Genomic DNA, 19,591 nt, shown 5'->3' with positions numbered 1-19,591 from the left:
TTCTTAAAAAAAATATTACATTATAAAAATATATTCATGTAATTATGAAGTTTCTAGAAACACTTCATGAATATTATATATCCAATTTGAAACGCGTTCAGAGCATGTACGACTGCGTTAGGAGGGACAAACTCTTCCGGGGGAGGATTCACAAACCAGATTAACAAGTCGAGTACAGTCTTATTAGATCAGACTTTTCACTAAACTGTTGAAGAACATGTTTCATGTGTTTGTTTTGTTCTGTTTGTGCTCGTGCCGTCTGATTGGTAAGTTATTTATTATGGTTTAATTTCTTTCCATTTAAGGTAATAAAGCTACTGCTTCTAGCTCAAATTATCAAATCATTTTAAAGTAGAAATGTATTTTGTAATGTTATGTATTCATGTATGTAACTTTTCACATCGCATTTTCTGTACAGCAGTACTCATGTTTAAAATACACTAAGTGTCTGCTGCTGTTCTGGATATTATTTTCTTGATATTTAATACAATCTACAGCTGATTTAAGGTTTTTTCAACTAAAAGGAGCCTTAATATGTCCATGTTCTTCAGGTGTGTTTGGTGCTGAAGCAAACAAAATGCTTTCAGTGTCAGTGATGGAGGGAGATTCTGTCACTCTAAACACTGATGTTACTGAATTTAATGTCGGCAGGATAGTGTGGAAATTTGGAGCTGAAAAGTCTCTCATAGCAATGATCAAAAGGAACAAACAAAACTCTACATCTGATGTTCTTGATGAGAGATTCAGAGACAGACTGAAGCTGGACAGACAGACTGGATCTCTGACCATCACAAACATCACAACTCAACACGCTGGACTCTATGAAGTAAATATAAATGGAGCGAAACGGTTAACAAAAACATTCAATGTTTCTGTCTATGGTGAGTAGAGATGTTGTGTGCTCTATATTCTTATTTTATTAACTATTTACACTAAAAATTTACTGAGCATGTTAAACTTTATCTTTATTGTTATATTTTCAGCTCAGGTGTCTGTTCCTGTCATCAGCAGAAACTCTTCACAATGTTCATCTCCATCATCATCATCTTCATCACAGCAGAATTGTTCATTGTTGTGTTCAGTGGTGAATGTGAGTCATGTGACTCTCTCCTGGTACAAAGGAAACAGTTTATTGTCCAGCATCAGTGTGTCTGATCTCAGCATCAGTCTCTCTCTACCTCTGGAGGTGGAATATCAGGAGAAAAACAGCTACAGCTGTGTGATCAACAATCCCATCACAAACCAGACCACACATCTCAACATTACTGAACTCTGTCAACAATGTGCAGGTATGTTGGTGTTGATATCAATGTTGATTAACTGAGCTGATCTGTTAAGTTTGAAAGTGTCTGTTGTAGATCAGATGACAAATTCAGTCATACTAATAATGGCTCATTTTGTTTACAACAGATCAGGGACTACCTTTATTATACGTAGTGTTGATTTCTGCTGCTGGATCTCTGTTGATTGTAGCTGCAGTCGTGATGTGCTGCATCTGCAGGAAACTTAGTAAAAATGACAGAGAAGGCAAGTGTCAATAACTTATTTTAAACAAGACTCCATTAAAAGCCAAAATGAACACTATCGTTCTCATAATTTTGTCTATTTTAATTTAGTCCATCTAGTTTTATATATAAATTATATATGTATAAAATATATAGTTATATATTTAAATAAATAGTATGTATTAATGCTAACATTTGAGCCTTGATAAGGATACACATGTAAAGAAACCGATCTAGTTAAGATTGATTATTTAACGCATCTATTGCATCTATTGTTGCAGTTCAGACTTGTGTAGAAATGATAATTTCTGCTGAGCCAACATTCTACAAAAGAAAAACACAGTTGGTAAGATCTCTGTATTTTGTTGCATGTGTGAGTAGATCAGAAACAGGCAGGAGAATCAGAATAGTGATTCAAGCTGATTTAACTGGCTAAAACACACATTAACCTAGATGAAAATCAACAAACACAGATGGAGAACTGTGAACTTAAGTAACAAACACAAATGAGGATAATTGAGGCAACAGTTAATTCCCCAAATAAATTAAGTGAACAGTACGTTTATTTTAGCAGAAACATTCTGTAAAACTATCTGACAGGAAAGTAAAGCCTTCAGAAAGTGAAAGTCATAACAATGCACACATTTCTCATGGTTTGCACAACAATCAATAAGACATATTCCTTTTAAATCATGTAATTAAAGTCAGATCTCCAAGACCGATGTTTGCCACCCCTGGTCTAAAACAAAAGTTGTAAAAATTCAGAAAAACTTTAAGAGCTCATAATTTGTTTAAAAATATAACACATGATATTACAATATTACACATGTTTGGGGGAAGCTGTACTCTAATAGTTAGAGAGTTTGACGGCAATACCACGACTGAGGTGCCCTTGAGAAAAGCAATTTTTGTAAGCTATAGCTTCTGACTTTTAAATCAAAACATACTCATGATTTTATGGCATCAATTACTGCTTAATTTAATCAGAAACACAGTTAAATATTATTTGTGTATTTTGCTTTGATTTTAGTATGGAAGAATGCCTACAGCACGCCCTATGGAATTAAAACTCCTGCTGCTGTACATGCTATTAATGTTTACTGTCACACACCGAACGCCTCATTCTGTATGTGCATCCTCAGTTTAAATGCAGCGAGTCCAATCACCATTCAGGCAAAACTTTGCTTCAAGAATGAGCCACAATGCTGACTTGATCTTATCGCTAGCACACCCTGAGGATATGTGAGGTAACATATTCCTCTTATTGGCAAGAAATATCGGCATAAATTTTCGTATCGGGCCAATGCCAATATTTACATTTAAAGCCATTATTGTCCGATTCCGATATTGGTCCGATAATATTGTGCATCCCTAATATGTATATATGCATACTGTATATATATATATATATACATATATATATATATATATATATATATATATATATATATATATATATATATATATATATATATATATACAGTCCATTCATTTATTAAGGTATTCAATTTAAGTACTCTAATTGTACACATTTTTACACAGTTAATTTCAATAGTATAATGTAACAGAATTTGTTAATAATGCCACACTTTTAAATGGTGCTATGAGATTTGCATTTTTCACTAAGATATGTATGTTGCAGCATTCTAGTGAAATTCCACATGCACAACCTGTTCAAAGACGGTCACACATCTGCTGTTATTTATGCATTTGGAAAAACTGTGAATTTTTCTATGCAGCTTGCATCATGTTTATATTTTAGCATACCATTAGGTCTGTGCAGTTCATCATACACTCACAAAAGTACAGTAATAGTACTTGTTAATTGTGTTACTCTTATTAATCTTAACTCACCAAGAAAGTTGACCGTTTTTGGAGGAAATAGCAAACCACAACCATCTGATCAATTCCTGATGGACAAAATACTATTGCACCTTCTGTTTAATGGTGACTTAAGGGTAATCTAGGGTAGCAGTTTTCAACCTGTGGTGAGCGCCCGCAGTGGATCGCATGACTTGTCCCCACAAAATGAGTTACTGTCCCCATATATGTTAAGTTTAAGTGATATACCCTAATATTAAACGACACATTCAAATGATTTCATAAAGTTTTTTTGGCTATAAATCAACCAGTAGCGGCACTATCGTGGTTAATAAGATTCTTGTAAATCTTTAGGGACCCCTACGTATGGGAATCACTGCTCTAGGGTACAAATACTCACTCTTTAATTAAAAAGAAGGTACAAATGTAAGACAGCGTGCTAGCAAAAAGCTGCTGTAACCATGGGTGTTGCTGAGCTAGTTTTAGGGGGGTATAGCTGACTACCCCCCCCCCCCAATGACTAATCAGCCCACCGTAAATTTTGTGATCAGCTCCTTAAACAGTACACGAATTCGTGATCACCTGAAACCACCTTTAAATTTCATATGAAAATGGCGGTAGACTTCGACCGGTTCCTCCATGTCTTCCAGCACGTTCTTTTTCAATCCGCAGACCTCAGCAGCGCACAGCAAGAAACAGATGACAAGGTGTGTGATTATCGATAGACTGTTATAATATCTGCATTTGTGCAGTTATTTGTCATAAATCCAATTTACAAAATATCATGGGGGGACAATAATCGATCCCCCATTTACTGTAACCTACCCCTCATCACACCACAGTTTCCTCCAGTGAAAATGCAGCAATTTAATACATATTCAGTCCATGTGGCAATGAGGTCTGCGTACTTGAGCTAAGGAAAGAGGGTTGCACTAGAAATGCAAACAGTCGAATTGTGTTTATACAGTGGTTGTGTGTGTGAGATCATGAAGACTTGAATATGGCTTATTCAGTACTCAATATTTGTGTATATATATATATATATATATATATATATATATATATATATATATCTTTCCTTAGCTTTATTAGTGTTCTATCTTGTCTAATGTTTTTTTTTTTTTTTTTTTTTTACAGAAAATCACAGAAGAGACCTACGTAGAGTATGCATCTGTCACCATAAGAGACTGGTCAAACCTTTTTTAAGAACCAGATCCAGCTGTGTGGTCACTTTCAATTAAACTTTTGTATTGTTAGGTTTTGGGATCGGTGAAAATCATCAGATGTATTCATTAAAATGTTAATTTGGACGACATGATATCAAACCCACAAGACTTTCCTTCATCTTTAGAACACACATGAGGTTATTTTTAATGTTCTGTTATCTTTCTCTTTGGTCCATCCATTAAAAGTATATTTTGAAGCTTCAAAAAGTATATATATAGATTGCCTGATGCACAGAATTGATCCTCACTGTTTCTTGCACATCAAGCTTGTAGGTTTGAGATCCCTTGTTAACTTGATAAACTCGGTGCATCAGTCAATGGGGAAGTCATGGCCTAGTGGTTAGAGTTTGACTCCGAACCCTAAGGTTGTGGGTTTGAGTCTCGGGCCGGCAATACCACGACTGAGGTGCCCTTGAGCAAGGCACTGAACCATAGATGCTTATCCAATTAGCCTGACAGTCTCGTCCATACCTTCACATTACAATAGAGACAAAAGTTCAGCTGTGCCTTGAGTTCAGCAGTCACCTTTATCTTGGGACCCTGCCCTATAGTCAGAAAGTGCATGAAGACAAAAGGTTAATGTCTCAGAATCCTGGGCTGCTTGACTTGATCATATTAGAATGTCATCATCATCAACTTAGATGCAAAATATTTATCAAAAGTAGTCAAAAGTGAACCCTGCTTCATTCTGTACAGATATGTTTGCATGAGCATGTCTGCTGCTAGAAGTTGGTGTTTGATGTCAGTTTGTGAGTGCATCTGAGGTATCAAGAGTATATCTGTGTGAAATACGTGTGGTTGAAGGTGGGGTTTTTTTTCATTCTTGCTCATGCTACTCACAGTTTGACCTCTACTTTACAAAAAATAACTTGTTAATATACACCCACATAGCAAATGTCTTCTGGCCCAGATCTGGGCCACATAATGACTTTTGCCTTGGCCCAAGTACCGCAAAGAATGACGGCCCGGAAGTGGCCCAGAACTGGACTCAGGCCACACATGGGCCATAACCGGCCTGAATCTCAGCCAGTTAATCAGCCTTAGCTGGCCCTGATCTGGGCCAAAACAGGTTTTATTATTGGTGGCAATTCTCAGCCTTAAGTAAACCAGAATCCCCGAATCTGAGCCACACCTGAGCCTTATATAGCCCAGACCCAATTTTATATTTCATATTATTACCTTGTACATTACAATGATTGCAATTATTCATTTTGTGACATGCTTTAATGTAGACACAAACTATGCAAATAAAGTACATTAAACTGAATAGAAAATCAGACTTAAAACACACACATCATGTAACTATTTATTTTTATAAAGAACAAATCAACCAATAAAGAGTGAGTGTATAAAGTATAAAGACTGTAAGGGAAACGTAACAGACACATTTGACTTAATCATAATTATTTATTACAGATGTAACAAAGAGCAGTACCACAGTAGTCCAAATGATGATGCATTACAGTTGCAGTCCACTCTGGCAGAATATAATAGTAGTGCGAGGAACAGGGCATAATTTAAAGGGTTAGTTCAACCAATAATCAGTATTATGTAACTATATAACTCACCCTCATTATAACTCACTCTCATGTTGTTCCAAACCAGTGAATCATTCGGAACACAGTTGTTTTAGATGTAGTGCGAGAGCTCTCAGTCCCTCTTAGTCCCTCCATTGAAGCTGTGTGTACAGTATACTGTCCATGTCCAGAAAGGTAAGAAAAACATCATCAAAGTAGTCCATGTGACATCAGAGGGTCGGTTAGAATTTTTTGAAGCATCGAAAATATATTTTGTTCCTAAAATAGCAAAAACTACGACTTCATTCATCATTGTCTTCTCTTCTGTGTCTGTTGTGAGAGAGTTCAAAACAAAGCAGTTTGTCATATCCGGTTCGAGAACGAATCATTCGATGTAACCGGATCTTTTTGAACCAGTTCACCAAATCGAACTGAATCATTTTAAACGGTTCGCGTCTCCAATACGCATTAATCCACAAATGACTTAAGCTGTTAACTTTTTTAATGTGGCTGACACTCCCTCTGAGTTAAAACAAACCAATATCCCGGAGTAATTCATTTACTCAAACAGTACACTGACTGAACTGCTGTGAAGAGAGAACTGAAGATGAACACCGAGCCGAGCCAGATAAAGAACAAAAGATTGACTCGTTCTCGAGTGAAGAACCAGTTGCATCGGTTTTCGGATCACCAGTAGTTATTTCGGACAGTTCGATTCAATAAACCGGTTGTAGAAAATGGTTCACCGGTTCTTATGTGCTCGACGTAATGGCGTCATTGGCGATGACTGCCCTTGATTCAAAGCCTTCGGTTTACCCGCGCTCATAACACTAGCACATAATCAGTTCAGAATCAATCACCAAAAGAATCAGTTCAGTTCAGACGCTCTGTGTGTCGGTCTGCTTCACGCTGAATCACACATGCGCAGTATCATCAGCTCCTCAGTTCACGAATCTGACGTGTCTGACCGAAATGGTTCTTGACTCGAGACTGAACTTAACTTAGCGTGTTAGTTCAATACATGGACAAACAGATAGGCTTGTTCAGAAAGAAACACAACCATGATTTGAAATGCTTTTCAACAAACCTTTTGTAACAGTAATGTTTAATCCACTTTGCGCCAACAATGTGTCTGAACACACCTCTTTTTTAGACCAGCACACACATGGGCACACAAATGGGTGCAAAGCATTTGTGATTTAAAAAATGCAGTGCATGACAGGGAAATGTGAACTGTGTTGGGCTGAATCTAGTGAAAATGCACCTTGCGCCACATTGTGCCAGGTGTATGATGCGGGCCCCTAAAGTGCTTGAACTATGTTCACATAAGTATCTCACCTGATCACTGCACTTCCTCCTGCTGCCCGTTTGAACAATAAAAAAAAAAAAAAAAAAACTAAATTAAACACATATTACCATGTTAATTAGCATAGAAATATATATTTTGACATCTTTCAAAGATTGTATATGTAAGATTTCTATCTTGTTAAATTATACTCATCATCTCTTTAAGTTTGATGCCTTCCATAGTAAACCACATAGAGATCCAGTCTGATGATCCAGCTTCAGTCGGTCTCTGAATCTCTCAGTATCTTCATTACACTGAACATCTGTACAGATATCACTCTGATCTCCATTGATTTGAGCTATACAAATGTTATTGTAATACCATGTTCCATCTTCTAAAATGATTATTTTAACACCAGTCTGTAGAGTGACTGAATCTCCATTCATCATGGTCAATTTGTCTGTATCCACACCTAAAACATCTGGAGAAGAAATTAATAGTTTATTAATTATTAATTATGCCTGGAATAGTGGGACAAAATACAACATGAAGGTGCTGTGATTGGAACACATGCAAACAAACAGCACAAGAACATCATTAATTTATACATTTACTCATTTGCTTGTTTAGTTTGTTTTATGGAGAGCTTGGTTAATCAGACTAATAAAAAAAACTATTCTATTTAATTATACAAATATGTCATTAAATGACTACACATGTGTAAAATTTATGTGAGATCAGAAAAAAAAAACCTTGGTTCATGGTTCAGCAAATTATCTAACAATGTCCGGTTTACTGAAATCATGTTTGATATGCACATTAAACTACTGGTTCAAACCTTTTGCAAAGGTTTTGAAGCAGCCTTCATTGGCCAAGGGTTGCCCAAGATGTCCTCTGACTGACATGTGAAGAAACCAATCACAGATTGTTTTGTTTATCATCATGTTTTTAATGTTCTGCGTTGCTAGTGCATTATATCAATTGCGCTCCTATTGTAGTCAGTGAAAGCCAGCTTTGGAATTGTCTCACATCACCTGTAGGGGCGAAAAAGTACTAGAACACAGGACAGACTACAGCCAATAGCTAATTATTACGCTCACACTTGCGTAAAAAAAGAAACAAAAACAAAACAAAAATATCTCCCACACCAGCAGGTGGCAGTAGTCTGTAACTGACATTCAAACTGGATAACCAGAAGAACTAGTCTCTGGCTATAAAAAGCAAGCAGCACTTGCTTTAATTAAACATAGTTTAAACCAGCCATGCTCTTTACTGATGGACTCATATAGTTTTATTTTTAATGTGGATAAAGAATGAAAGAAACAGATTAAATGACAAGTGTCAGTGCATTTGATATGGAGTGTAGTTATGTTACGTATTACACTGAAGCCTCGAGGCTCAAGGCTACGTAATGATCATGCTGCACAATCTCCAGCAAAACTCTGTATTGAGGCAGGTATTGGTTTCACAGAGTAACATGAATAATGACAATGGAAGGTGTGCTCTATTTATAATGGTTTATGCATTTTCAATTCATTCCTATGGAAGTTAAGCTTAAATTTATAGGATTGAGAGTGACACAGAGAAAGCATGAAAGTGAAATAAGGGTTGGGCAACAAGCAATCACTGTTAAAACAAGATGAAACGCAAACATTATTTTCAGAGGTGTGCTCTGCCCCTAAATTTGACACAGCCCCAGATTTTACCCTGTAGTGGAAACACACCGTAAGCTGTGTTCATGCTAGGTGTCTTGAAGTGGGAGCAGTAAAGTGTAAGCATGAGGATTCACTTCCCTTTAGCAATTAAAAAAAAAGAAGTGATATCTATTAATATCAATGCCACTAAAACCGTACCACAACACCATTTTATTTTTACTGCACTGCTTCTCAAAACTCTAGAACTTCACATTTTCAGGTCTTGAAGTTTCTACTAATGAGTTGAGAGACAAACAAAATATGCAAGTGCTGGGGCTCCTCCATGGCAGGTTTAAGACTGATTTACAGGAAATGAGAGTGTAACTAATATAAAATAGACATCTTACCAGACTCAAAGTTTTTACTGAAATAAAAAAAAACTGTTTTAACAAAAGTGTTTAGTTCCTGTGTCAACTCCATTGCTATAAAAATGGAGTGAATTTGGGAAGTAAACCGTTTGCTGACTGCAGCACCAGTGGGTGGAGTTTGGTGACCAGCTAGAACAAGGATATTAATAAGGTCCCCAACATTTTCAAATAAATTATGCAATCCAGGCATATCCCTTTTTATATAGAGATCATATCCTGATTATGATGGTCATTGTCCTTCATTTTAAAAATGTATTCAATGCGAGTCACTGTTCACCAAAGTTTAATGACTAGGCATAAAACAAAAGTTGCCATATATCTTCTTCCTTATTTTGATTAAACCGCTGCTAGAACAATAACAAATATAGGGCAGGATATATATTTTTTATTATTAATTTTTTTTTTTTTCCAACTGCAAACTAATCCAATAGTATTTTGACACAGAGGTTGCCAGTTGGCGGAAAACTCAGTGTATTTCATGTAATTCATTGCTCATGTCAAAATCCATACACAAACTTAATTAGGGAAGTAGATCTGCACGTGTTCAGAAAAAGCAGATTTAATACAGACCATGCACACTATAAAAGTACAAAAAGAGATATGGCCACAGAAAAAGATTGAAATGTGAGAAAAGTCTGACTCCTACTGTCAGCTCTTAAATCTAACCCAGGAACCAGGTAGGACAATTCCGATTACCTGCTAGTTCACACAAATGGAGAAAAGTTATAATTGCAAACTTGTTATACAACTGCAGTCTAACTAAACTCTATTGGGTGCACCCAGATTAGTCCATGCATAATTCATGTATTGCAATTTGATTGAGTTCTTTGTCATTATGACCTATCATTCAATTGACACTGTGAATATTGTTAAATCATTTTCAAAAATCAAAATACTTTTCTTTTTTTTTTCTTTACAAAGAATCTATTTATTTTCAATACAGATTTATTTACTCACAAGGTTAGGCTGTTTAACGTATGCCTTCCGAGCCGAACCTATTGGCCTATAGATATTAGTTAATCATCAGTGCCTGTCAATAGATGCAGGTGTTACACTAAACTTATACTTAGCCTCAAACTCACACACAGACGAGTAAAATCTGATAATTAATTAGCCATTGGCTAATATTAGACATCATTTAGTTGCCCAGAGTGAAGATTTAGTCACATATGTGAGTGATTTACTCACATTGTAGAGGGTTGCGTACCTTGGTTGAGAGTCTGGTAGCATCCAGCTGGAGGAGGATTTTCTGAAGCACCTCAAAGAACCTTTTCAGTTCCTGAGGATAACTGAGGTTCATTGCATATATGACACCCATTAGAGTGCATTTGCAGAAGCGATGTCTCCCAATTCGTCAAGCACTTCAACATCCTCAATCACCAATCCAACATCAACTGGAGTGGTGGTGGCATCACCTCCATCGGGGTTAATGCTGTAGAAGACAAAGACAACTTGTTCAAGGTTTCTCTGGGCAGCACAGCCATCTGAATCCTTTATTTGTTAGTATTACATACTCTTTGAAGAGACCAATTACTCTTCTTCAACCAAAAATGATTGCACTCATTTACATATATCGTGCGATAAGTCGATATATTGACCATAGCAACAGGCCTACTCTCAAGCAGAGAAAAGAGTGAAAAGGAAGCTTTTTGGAAACTGCAGAGAGAATGATCAGTGTGTTGGAGTTACTATGCAATAAGAGTACTTCTGTTACAAAATGTTGATTGTGTCAGTTCATCAGTTTCCTCAGAATTCTGGTTATTTATCCATAGTGTGTAGTGTAAATACGAAACAGCAATTTGTTTAAATGGTAAAAGAATCTCAGAAGCTTTGTGAAATACAATCAAAGAAATTTGATATTCATATGGGGTGCATTTGCAGACGTTATTGGTTTCTGACAAATGGCAACGCAGACTAGAAAAAAATGACTTATTCCTAAACGTGTTCTACAAAGAGGTAACCTATACCTTTGCAGTTGGGGCAAAAGTGAGGTTAATTTTCTTTCTCTCAGATCCACCCGTTGTCTTCAGCACTTTGATGAGTTGATCAGCGTGGTGGTCAAGTTGTCCAAAAAATGTTGTGACGAGGGGAACATTGTTAATCCCAAATATTTAATAAAAAACAAACTGTTATTGGTGTATACTATTTTTTTATTTTATTTTACTGCTTTACTGCATTCTATAATTCTTTCACACTGTAGGTTGATGCATTATATAACATTGATTATGGATGTTTTAAGAAGCAGTTTATACCTCAGGCACAGTCCTGGCCATATGGTCTTGAACTCGGCAATCATGGGTTTGTCTCTGACTACCTCCTGTTTCCTATATGTAAAGGTCTTGGCCATCTTTTCCTTGATAACTGCATTGTTGTGTCTTTTTTTTTTTTTTACCTTGGTTAAAAGTGACACTCTTTCACCTTCAAGGCTGTCCTAGCTCTCTCCAGCAGGACAGTGGGCAGAAATGTAATTCTTCTTTTCTGTTTTTTTTTTCTGCTGACACTTATCTGCAGGTTTGTTCTTGAGGGAATAAATGCTCATCTCTGGGCACCCCAAAATTCTTAGTGTTGTCCTATAGTTGGCCATCTTGTCCTTGAGGCTAATTTCCCATCTATAGTAACCACTAGAGGACCCTTGTTTCCAAATTTGAAGGATACGCCTTGAACTTAAAAGGTAACTAATCCCTAAACCAACTTTTTTTTTGTTAATGATCTGTAAGAATGGGGCTTTATTAGTGCTCCCCCTTTACCTTTTGGATGCGGCTCATGTTTATAACCGTAATCTTGGGGAGTTGACTCATTTATAAAATAATTTAATCATCAGGTTTTAGCCAGATTACTGTCAATTATATTTGCATTGTATTTACGTTTAGCATTAACCAGCACTTTTAAATTTGCCAAGATGTCAGGCGCTCTGGCTCCTGGTAAACATTTGACTATGGTGGCTGGTGTCTCTATATTCACGTTCCGTACAATAGAATCACCAATAACTAGAGCACTTTCATCAGGTTTCTCAGTGGGTGCATCACTGAGTGGGGAGAACCTGTTTAATGTTTTGATCGGAACAGAAGAGCGGTGTTTTGAACCACGACTACGCTGCCTCACCGTCACCCAGTTGCCCTGCTGCAGGGGGACTGTTGCCGGAACCGAACAATGTACAGGAATCCCTGAGCTAGACGCATCCAAAGCTGAATCTAGAGCCCTAACATTCTTACTGTCCTCAATTAAAGTTTGGATGCGTGTCTCTAATTCTGAAATCTTTTCTGTCAGCCTAACTATTTCCCTGCATTTATCATATGCAAATCCCTTGTTGCCAACAGAGAAAGATAAACTGTACATGTGGCAAGTGGTGCAAATAACAATAGCAGGATAAGCCATTACTCACTATGCTTGACGAGAGATTATTACCATAGTTGTTTGATGAACTTGTGAAAAACCGGAGCAAGAGAGTAGTGAGAGAGAGGAGAAAGGAAAAAGAAAACAGTGATAGGCACGAATGTAAATGCTAATGACAAGCTAACGAATGCTAACGCAATGCAGGTGCACTGCACTTGTGGATTTAGAATAAAAGTGACCAATCAAATTAATCAGATTAGTTTGACAAATAATATCAGAAATATGGTGGTTATTAAGTTATATTTTATCACTTTAAACAACAGACAGACAGTAAGATTCTACAGAAAAACAAAGTCACACAGAGCTACGATCACAAACCAGCAGCAAGGCAAGCAGGAAACAGGAAGCAGGAATAACACTTTCCAACAGCAACATCTGCAGGTAGGAGTCAATCGTGTCAGTATTAGGTTAGGCTATTTGTATGAAATAGCCTAACCTAAAAGAACAACTTGTGGATTGATGTGAACGCCAACAAATGGGAATGATGCTCAGAATGCTTGTGGATTAAACATCTCGAGTGACGTTCATCACCATGGATTGATTTTATCAGGTTACAAGAAAAGGTAGGATATGGATTCAATTGTGAACTGTTAGTAGACTACTGATTTTATGATTGATCATGCTAGCTATGGCATTCACCTTTAGATAAACAAAGCAACATAATATTTGCACTTTTATGGAAGCAGAAAAACAAAGTTCATTAAGACCCGTGGCCACCAGAGTCGACTGTTTCTGTTAGGGGTGTTTTAATTTTAAACATTTGCAAAATCCTAACAAGAAAAGTAGGCTAATTGTTGTGTTTAAATGTTTTGCCGCTTGCTTGAGCAGCTTATTATACAAGCCTAGCAGTCAAATGCATGAATAATATGTATTATGTATTAATATTGTTTATATTTATTGAGTTTAAACTAATGTATATGATTATGAAAGATTGTTACTGTTCTGTGATAAAAGAGTCACAATGCGGAGAATAATTATTATAATTATTTTTTTTTTTTACATGATTTGAAATATAAAATAATGAACAAATGTTGTGGCCTAAACAGCTGCGGATCAGTAGCGGACTGCAAACGCGTCCTGTGTGAAAGCTTCTGCACCACATACGTAACTCACACAGACTGCATACGCACTGCGTGAAACAGGCGTTAGAGTAAAAACATAACGAGCAAACATATTGAAAATCTCTTAAGGTCATTACAGTGCAATGCAAAGAACACAGTTGTGAGAACTTACTGTTGGGTTTTAGTTTGCTTCTTCAAACCAGTCATATAATTTTACAATATGGTTACAAGCTGGAAGTTTTTGCTGTGTCAGCATAACAGCTTCCACTTCTCTCAGATTATTCACAACCCGACTAAAGAAATTCACGACCATTGTCACCCTCCCCAGGACTGGTTCACCATCAAAGATAACTTCAAACAACAGACTTGTAATAGTGTAAAAGGTTGCAAAGTACCCCAGGGTAACTTATCTGTTAATGTTCATGAGTCCATCATCAGTAGAACACTGAACAACTATGGTGTGAAAGGAGAAAACCACTGCTCTTCAAAAAGAGCACTGCTGCCCGACTGCAGTTTGCTAAAGATCATGTGGACTATTGTAGAAATGTTTTGTGGATGGATAAAACCAAAATAGAACTTTTTGGTTTAAATTAGGAAGGTTATGTTTGGAGAAAGAAAAACACTACATTCCAGCATTAGAATCTATCCCATCTATGAAACATGGTGGTGGTAGTGTGGCGATTTGGGCCTCTTTTGCTGCATCTGCGCCAGGACTGCATGAAATTATTGATGGAATAATGAATTCTGAATTATACCATCAATTTCTAAAGGAAAATGTCAGGACATCAGTCTGAAAACTGAGTCTCAAGAGATAATGGGTCAAGCGGCAAGACAACGACCCAAGCACACAAGTCGTTTTACCAAAGAATGGTTAAAGAATAATAAATTAATGTTTTGGAATGGCCGAGTCAAAGCCATACCTTAAAACCGTTAAAGAAGCAGGGTGTAATTGCACCTATTGAGTACAGCAAATGGGCAGCACCAATAGTATGTATAACAAAAACAAATGGAGAAGTGTGCATTTGTGTTGATTACAAGGGTACCATCAACCCCTGGTCATCCATTGACAAATATCCCCTGCAAAAGGGGATATTTTGGCTGCCGGTAAATACTTTTACATTTGTGACGTGACATACAGCCAAGTAGGGTGACACATACCTGCCTTGCATTTAACCCATCCAAAGTACACACAACATGAACACACACCCGGAGCAGTGGGCAGCCATTTATGTGGCTGCACCCGGGGAGCAGTTGGGGGTTTGGTGCCTTGCTCAAGGGCACCTCAGTTGTGGTATTGCTGGCCCAAGACTCAAACCCACAACCTTGGGGTTAGGAGTCAAACTCTCAAACCACTAGGCCACGACTTTACCAAGCTAGACTTAACTCAGACGTACCAGTAGGTAGAGTTAGACCCGTACTCTAAGCCATATCTGACAATTAACACTCAAAAATTATTATATCACATGATTCGGTTGCCCTATGGTGTGTCTACTGCACCAGCAGTCTTTCATGGATCAGACGTTATAAAGGCCTTTTGAATGTAGTCTGTCATTTGGACGATATTCTGATCACTGGTATAATGGATGTGAACATTGGAAAAATTTTGAATGGGTGTTTCAAAGATTACAAGGTATAGGTATTAGGAGTAAATAGGGCCAAATGTGTTTTATGTCAACCTCATGTAACCTATTAGGGGCACAGAATATGGAGCATATGGAGTAGGGGCAGTTATTTCTCATCAAATGTCTGATGGTTTGGAAAAACCCATAGTGTATGCTTCACACACTCTTAGCAAGTCAGAATTTAAGTATTCCCAAATTGAAAAAGAAGCATTGGGTATTATTTTTGGAGTGCAAATGTTTAGAGACTATTTGTACGGCCAATATTTTTTTGGACCATCAGCCTTTGTTTAAGAGTTTAGGAACAAAAACTGGATTGTATTACCTGCAGGATCAAGTGTCTTTTGCCATGTCCTCTTTGATGGTTATTGTTGTTGATGGGAGTATTGTTGTTGATCCCAGCTGGATAGTGAGATTGTACTGAACAGTTGGAGTGACTTGGAAGATGAGAAGATCTGTCTTTGCCAGGTTGAGCTGCAGTTGATGTTGTTTCATCCAAGTCAAGATGTCCATCAGACAGTCTGGGGATGGAGGAGGACCTAAGAAGCACAATGAAAGCAGCTCAAGGAAACAGTAACTTAAACAGTGATGTGATGTGATGTGCAGACAGGTAGACATGGATCAGCTAACAGTCATTGCTTGCCGCTTGACTGACATGGCCTGCTTAATTTATTAATTGTTTGAAAAATAAGATCATTGTATTTCTTTTATTTCTCTCCCTTTGTGTCAAACACTGTTTCTCATCATGGTTTATTGTTTCTGTAGAGTAAAGAATCATAAAAGCCAGCGGCAGAACAGGAAGAAGCCCTTCACCTACAAAAAACCTGCTCTGAATGGCCATTCTCGTGCATATGATGCTTGATGTAAACAAAACCAGCCGCAGCCGGTTTCAGTTTGAATCAGAAGAGGAACATCAGTAAAACTAGTTCTGGTACTGGGAGATGGTACAAAAATACAAAAACTTTTGATTTTGGTTTTTCCATATAATAAAACTGTGAACTGAATAAATATGTACAACCATTTTAATAAACACTAGTGGATCCACTTCACAATTAAATTTAGTAAAAAAAAAAAAATTTTAAAATGTTTGAAACTAAAAATAAATTCTTAAAAAAAAAAAAGTCACATTATAAAAATGTATTCATGCAATTATGATGTGTATAGAAACACTTTATGAATATTATAAATCAATTTTTAAACGTGTTCAGAGCATGTACGTCTGCGTTAGGAGGGACAAACTCTTCCGGGGGAGGATTCACAAACCAGATTAACAAGTCGAGTACAGTCTTATTAGATCAGACTTTTCACCTAACTGTTAAAGAACATGTTTAATTTGTTTGTTTTGTTCTGTTTGTGCTCATGCCGTCTGATTGGTAAGTTCTTTTCGTTTTTTACGGTTTAATTTCTTTCCATTTAGGGTAATAAAGCTACTGCTTCTAGCTCAAATTATATTATTTTTATCCACTGACGTCTGTTTTTGCTCAGAATTTTAAATTTCCTGGCCTTGTATTGTGATTGTAAATTTAACTTGCTCTGAAATTTCTAGTTAATTCTGCAAAAAATACAAAGCAACTGAAGGTAACACACTGAATAGAAATGTATTTTGTTTTTAAATGTAAATTATGTAACTTTTCACACTGCATTTACTGTACAGCAGTACAGCATGTTTGAAATATACTATGTATCTGCTGCTGTTCTGGATATTATTTTCTTTCTATTTAATACAATCTACAGCTGATTTAAGGCTTTTTCAACTATAGGGAGCTTTAATATGTCCATGTTCTCCAGGTGTGTTTGGTGCTGAAGCAAATGAAATGCTTTCAGTGTCAGTGATGGAGGGAGATTCTGTCACTCTAAACACTGATCTTACTGAATTTAATGACGGCAGGATAGTGTTGAAATTTGGAGCTGAAAAGTCTCTCATAGCAATGATGAAAAGGAACAAACAAAACTCTACATTTGATGTTCTTGACGGGAGATTCAGAGACAGACTGAAGCTGGACAGACAGACTGGATCTCTGACCATCACAAACATCAGAACTCAACACGCTGGACTCTATGAAGTAGACATAAGTGGAGCTAAAAAGTCATCAAAAACATTCAATGTTTCTGTCTATGGTGAGTAGAGATGTTGTGTGCTCTATATTCTTGTTTTATTAACTATTTCCACTAAACATTCACTGAGCATGTTAAACTTTATCTTTATTGTCATATTTTCAGCTCAGGTGTCTGTTCCTGTCATTAGCAGTAACTCTTCACAATGTTCTTCATCATCATCTTCATCACAGCAGAATTGTTCATTGTTGTGTTCAGTGGTGAATGTGGGTCATGTGACTCTCTCCTGGTACAAAGGAAACAGTTTATTGTCCAGCATCAGTGTGTCTGATCTCAGCATCAGTCTCTCTCTACCTCTGGAGGTGGAATATCAGGAGAAAAACAGCTACAGCTGTGTGATCAACAATCACATCAGAAACCAGACCACACATCTGGACATCACTCAACTCTGTCACACATGTTCAGGTACGGCAGAACTGACAGGTGTGTGTTTATTTACTGAGCTGATCTCTGATTTTGTTATAGATCAGACACATTCACTAACACCAATAAATCATTTTGTTCATTACAGATCAGAGCCTACCCATGCTGTACATAGTGCTGATCTCTGCTGTTGTTGGATCTCTGTTGATTGTCGCTGCTGTCTTGATCTTCTGCATCTGCAGGAAATGTAGAAAATCTGATCAAGAAGGCAAGGGTTTGTTCCTGCTTTTAAAGCAGTCATTCACTAGGACAATTAAGGGTACAGTAAACACACCAAGAAGAAACAGAGACAAAATGAAACAGAAATAATTAACAAACATCCACCGAACATGATTATAATTGAATCCCTCAGGTGGTGTTAAAATAAACATCTCTATGAATGTTTCATTTGTGGGTATCGCATGTTGAGCTTCAATTAAAATTACGTGTGAAGAATGTCTCATTGCTTACTCTGCTAAGAACTTTTGTGTGTGTAAACAGTCCTAATGCCAAGCTGAATAAATTTACAGATTTTTTTTTTAAATGCAGCATTAAATATTTGTTAAAAAGCATGCATGAATGCTTATATTTGAGCCTTGATGTTGTAGGGAAACACATCTAGTTGAGATTGAGTTGCTTTAATTTATCTGTTATTGTTGTTTAAACAGTTCAGAGTTTTGAAGAAGAGATCACTTACGTTGATCCAACATTCCACAAGCGAAAACCCCAATCGGTAAGACCCTCTAATCTCTGTGTCAAGTCAGCAGTGAGTACGATTTAGATGTGTGCACTTCTGTTTTTCTGTTGTCTGTAAAACAGTCTCTCATCAGATTTTTATGAAAGTCACAAGATCATCATTCAATGTCAATAACACTCAAAAACAAGTGGAAGATGGCTAAACTTTGCTGTCAATTACAAAACCTGGAATAAGAAAAAAATTCTACACAAGGATTAAACAACCCAGGCTCAATAATTTATATATATATCCAAAGCAACTTACAAATGAGGACAATAGAGGCAATGAGACTGTTACGTCTCCTGATGGCATAGAGGTATGAGGAAGACGTACATAATAAAATATAAACACAACCCTATAATTTTGGTCTCTGGGGAGTACTGGGGAAGAATGACACAAGGCCAACTGACATAACAATAAGTGGTTCGCTTTATTTACCAAAGGAAATAAAGTTTACACAAATGAGACCACACCAACCAAAACCTTATTTACAGCTATATACAAAGAAAGAGAAAAATAATACTAATTTGAAAAGCCCCGGAGAATAAGAAAACGAGCGGTGCCAAACAAAAGAAAATAACAAAAGCAAAACATTCACTAACTAATTCTCCGTCCTCTAAACTAACTAAAAACAAAAACCCAAAAATAAAGAAGTCTTCGGCATTTAACATGCCATACCTAAAGCTACGCTAACTAACAAAACAAAACTTACAGAAGGTTGCACACGCTCCTTCCCTAATGTGTCTAACAGAGTAATTCTATATGTTTGCTCAATGTAAGTCACGTGACATACTTCCCTTTCCTTTATCTCCGGGCTGGTGAAGTTTATGTCAGGCAATACATTCT

The 19,591-nt window shown here is 36.9% G+C and overlaps 2 protein-coding genes across 2 annotated transcripts; both read left to right on the top strand.

Moving 5' to 3' along the window:
* The first annotated feature begins 217 nt into the window (after positions 1–217).
* LOC113080584 (SLAM family member 9-like) lies at positions 218–2,792 on the top strand. Its single transcript, XM_026252744.1, has 4 exons — positions 218–266; positions 552–881; positions 984–1,289; positions 1,411–2,792. Exons 1-4 carry the CDS (start codon positions 218–220, stop codon positions 1,539–1,541), a joined length of 816 nt encoding a protein of 271 aa, XP_026108529.1. The 3' UTR covers positions 1,542–2,792.
* Positions 2,793–15,997: 13,205 nt separating this feature from the next.
* On the top strand, positions 15,998–18,849 carry LOC113080583 (T-cell surface antigen CD2-like). The gene is made up of 7 exons (XM_026252743.1): positions 15,998–16,065; positions 16,258–16,337; positions 17,281–17,610; positions 17,713–18,012; positions 18,119–18,244; positions 18,678–18,742; positions 18,829–18,849. Exons 1-7 carry the CDS (start codon positions 15,998–16,000, stop codon positions 18,847–18,849), a joined length of 990 nt encoding a protein of 329 aa, XP_026108528.1.
* The last annotated feature ends 742 nt before the right edge of the window (positions 18,850–19,591 follow it).

Source organism: Carassius auratus, unplaced genomic scaffold (genome assembly GCF_003368295.1).
Source record: "Carassius auratus strain Wakin unplaced genomic scaffold, ASM336829v1 scaf_tig00031692, whole genome shotgun sequence".
Taxonomy (NCBI): domain Eukaryota; kingdom Metazoa; phylum Chordata; class Actinopteri; order Cypriniformes; family Cyprinidae; genus Carassius; species Carassius auratus.
The sequence above is the reverse complement of the archived record's forward strand: the minus strand, read 5'-3'. Positions and strand labels throughout refer to the sequence as shown.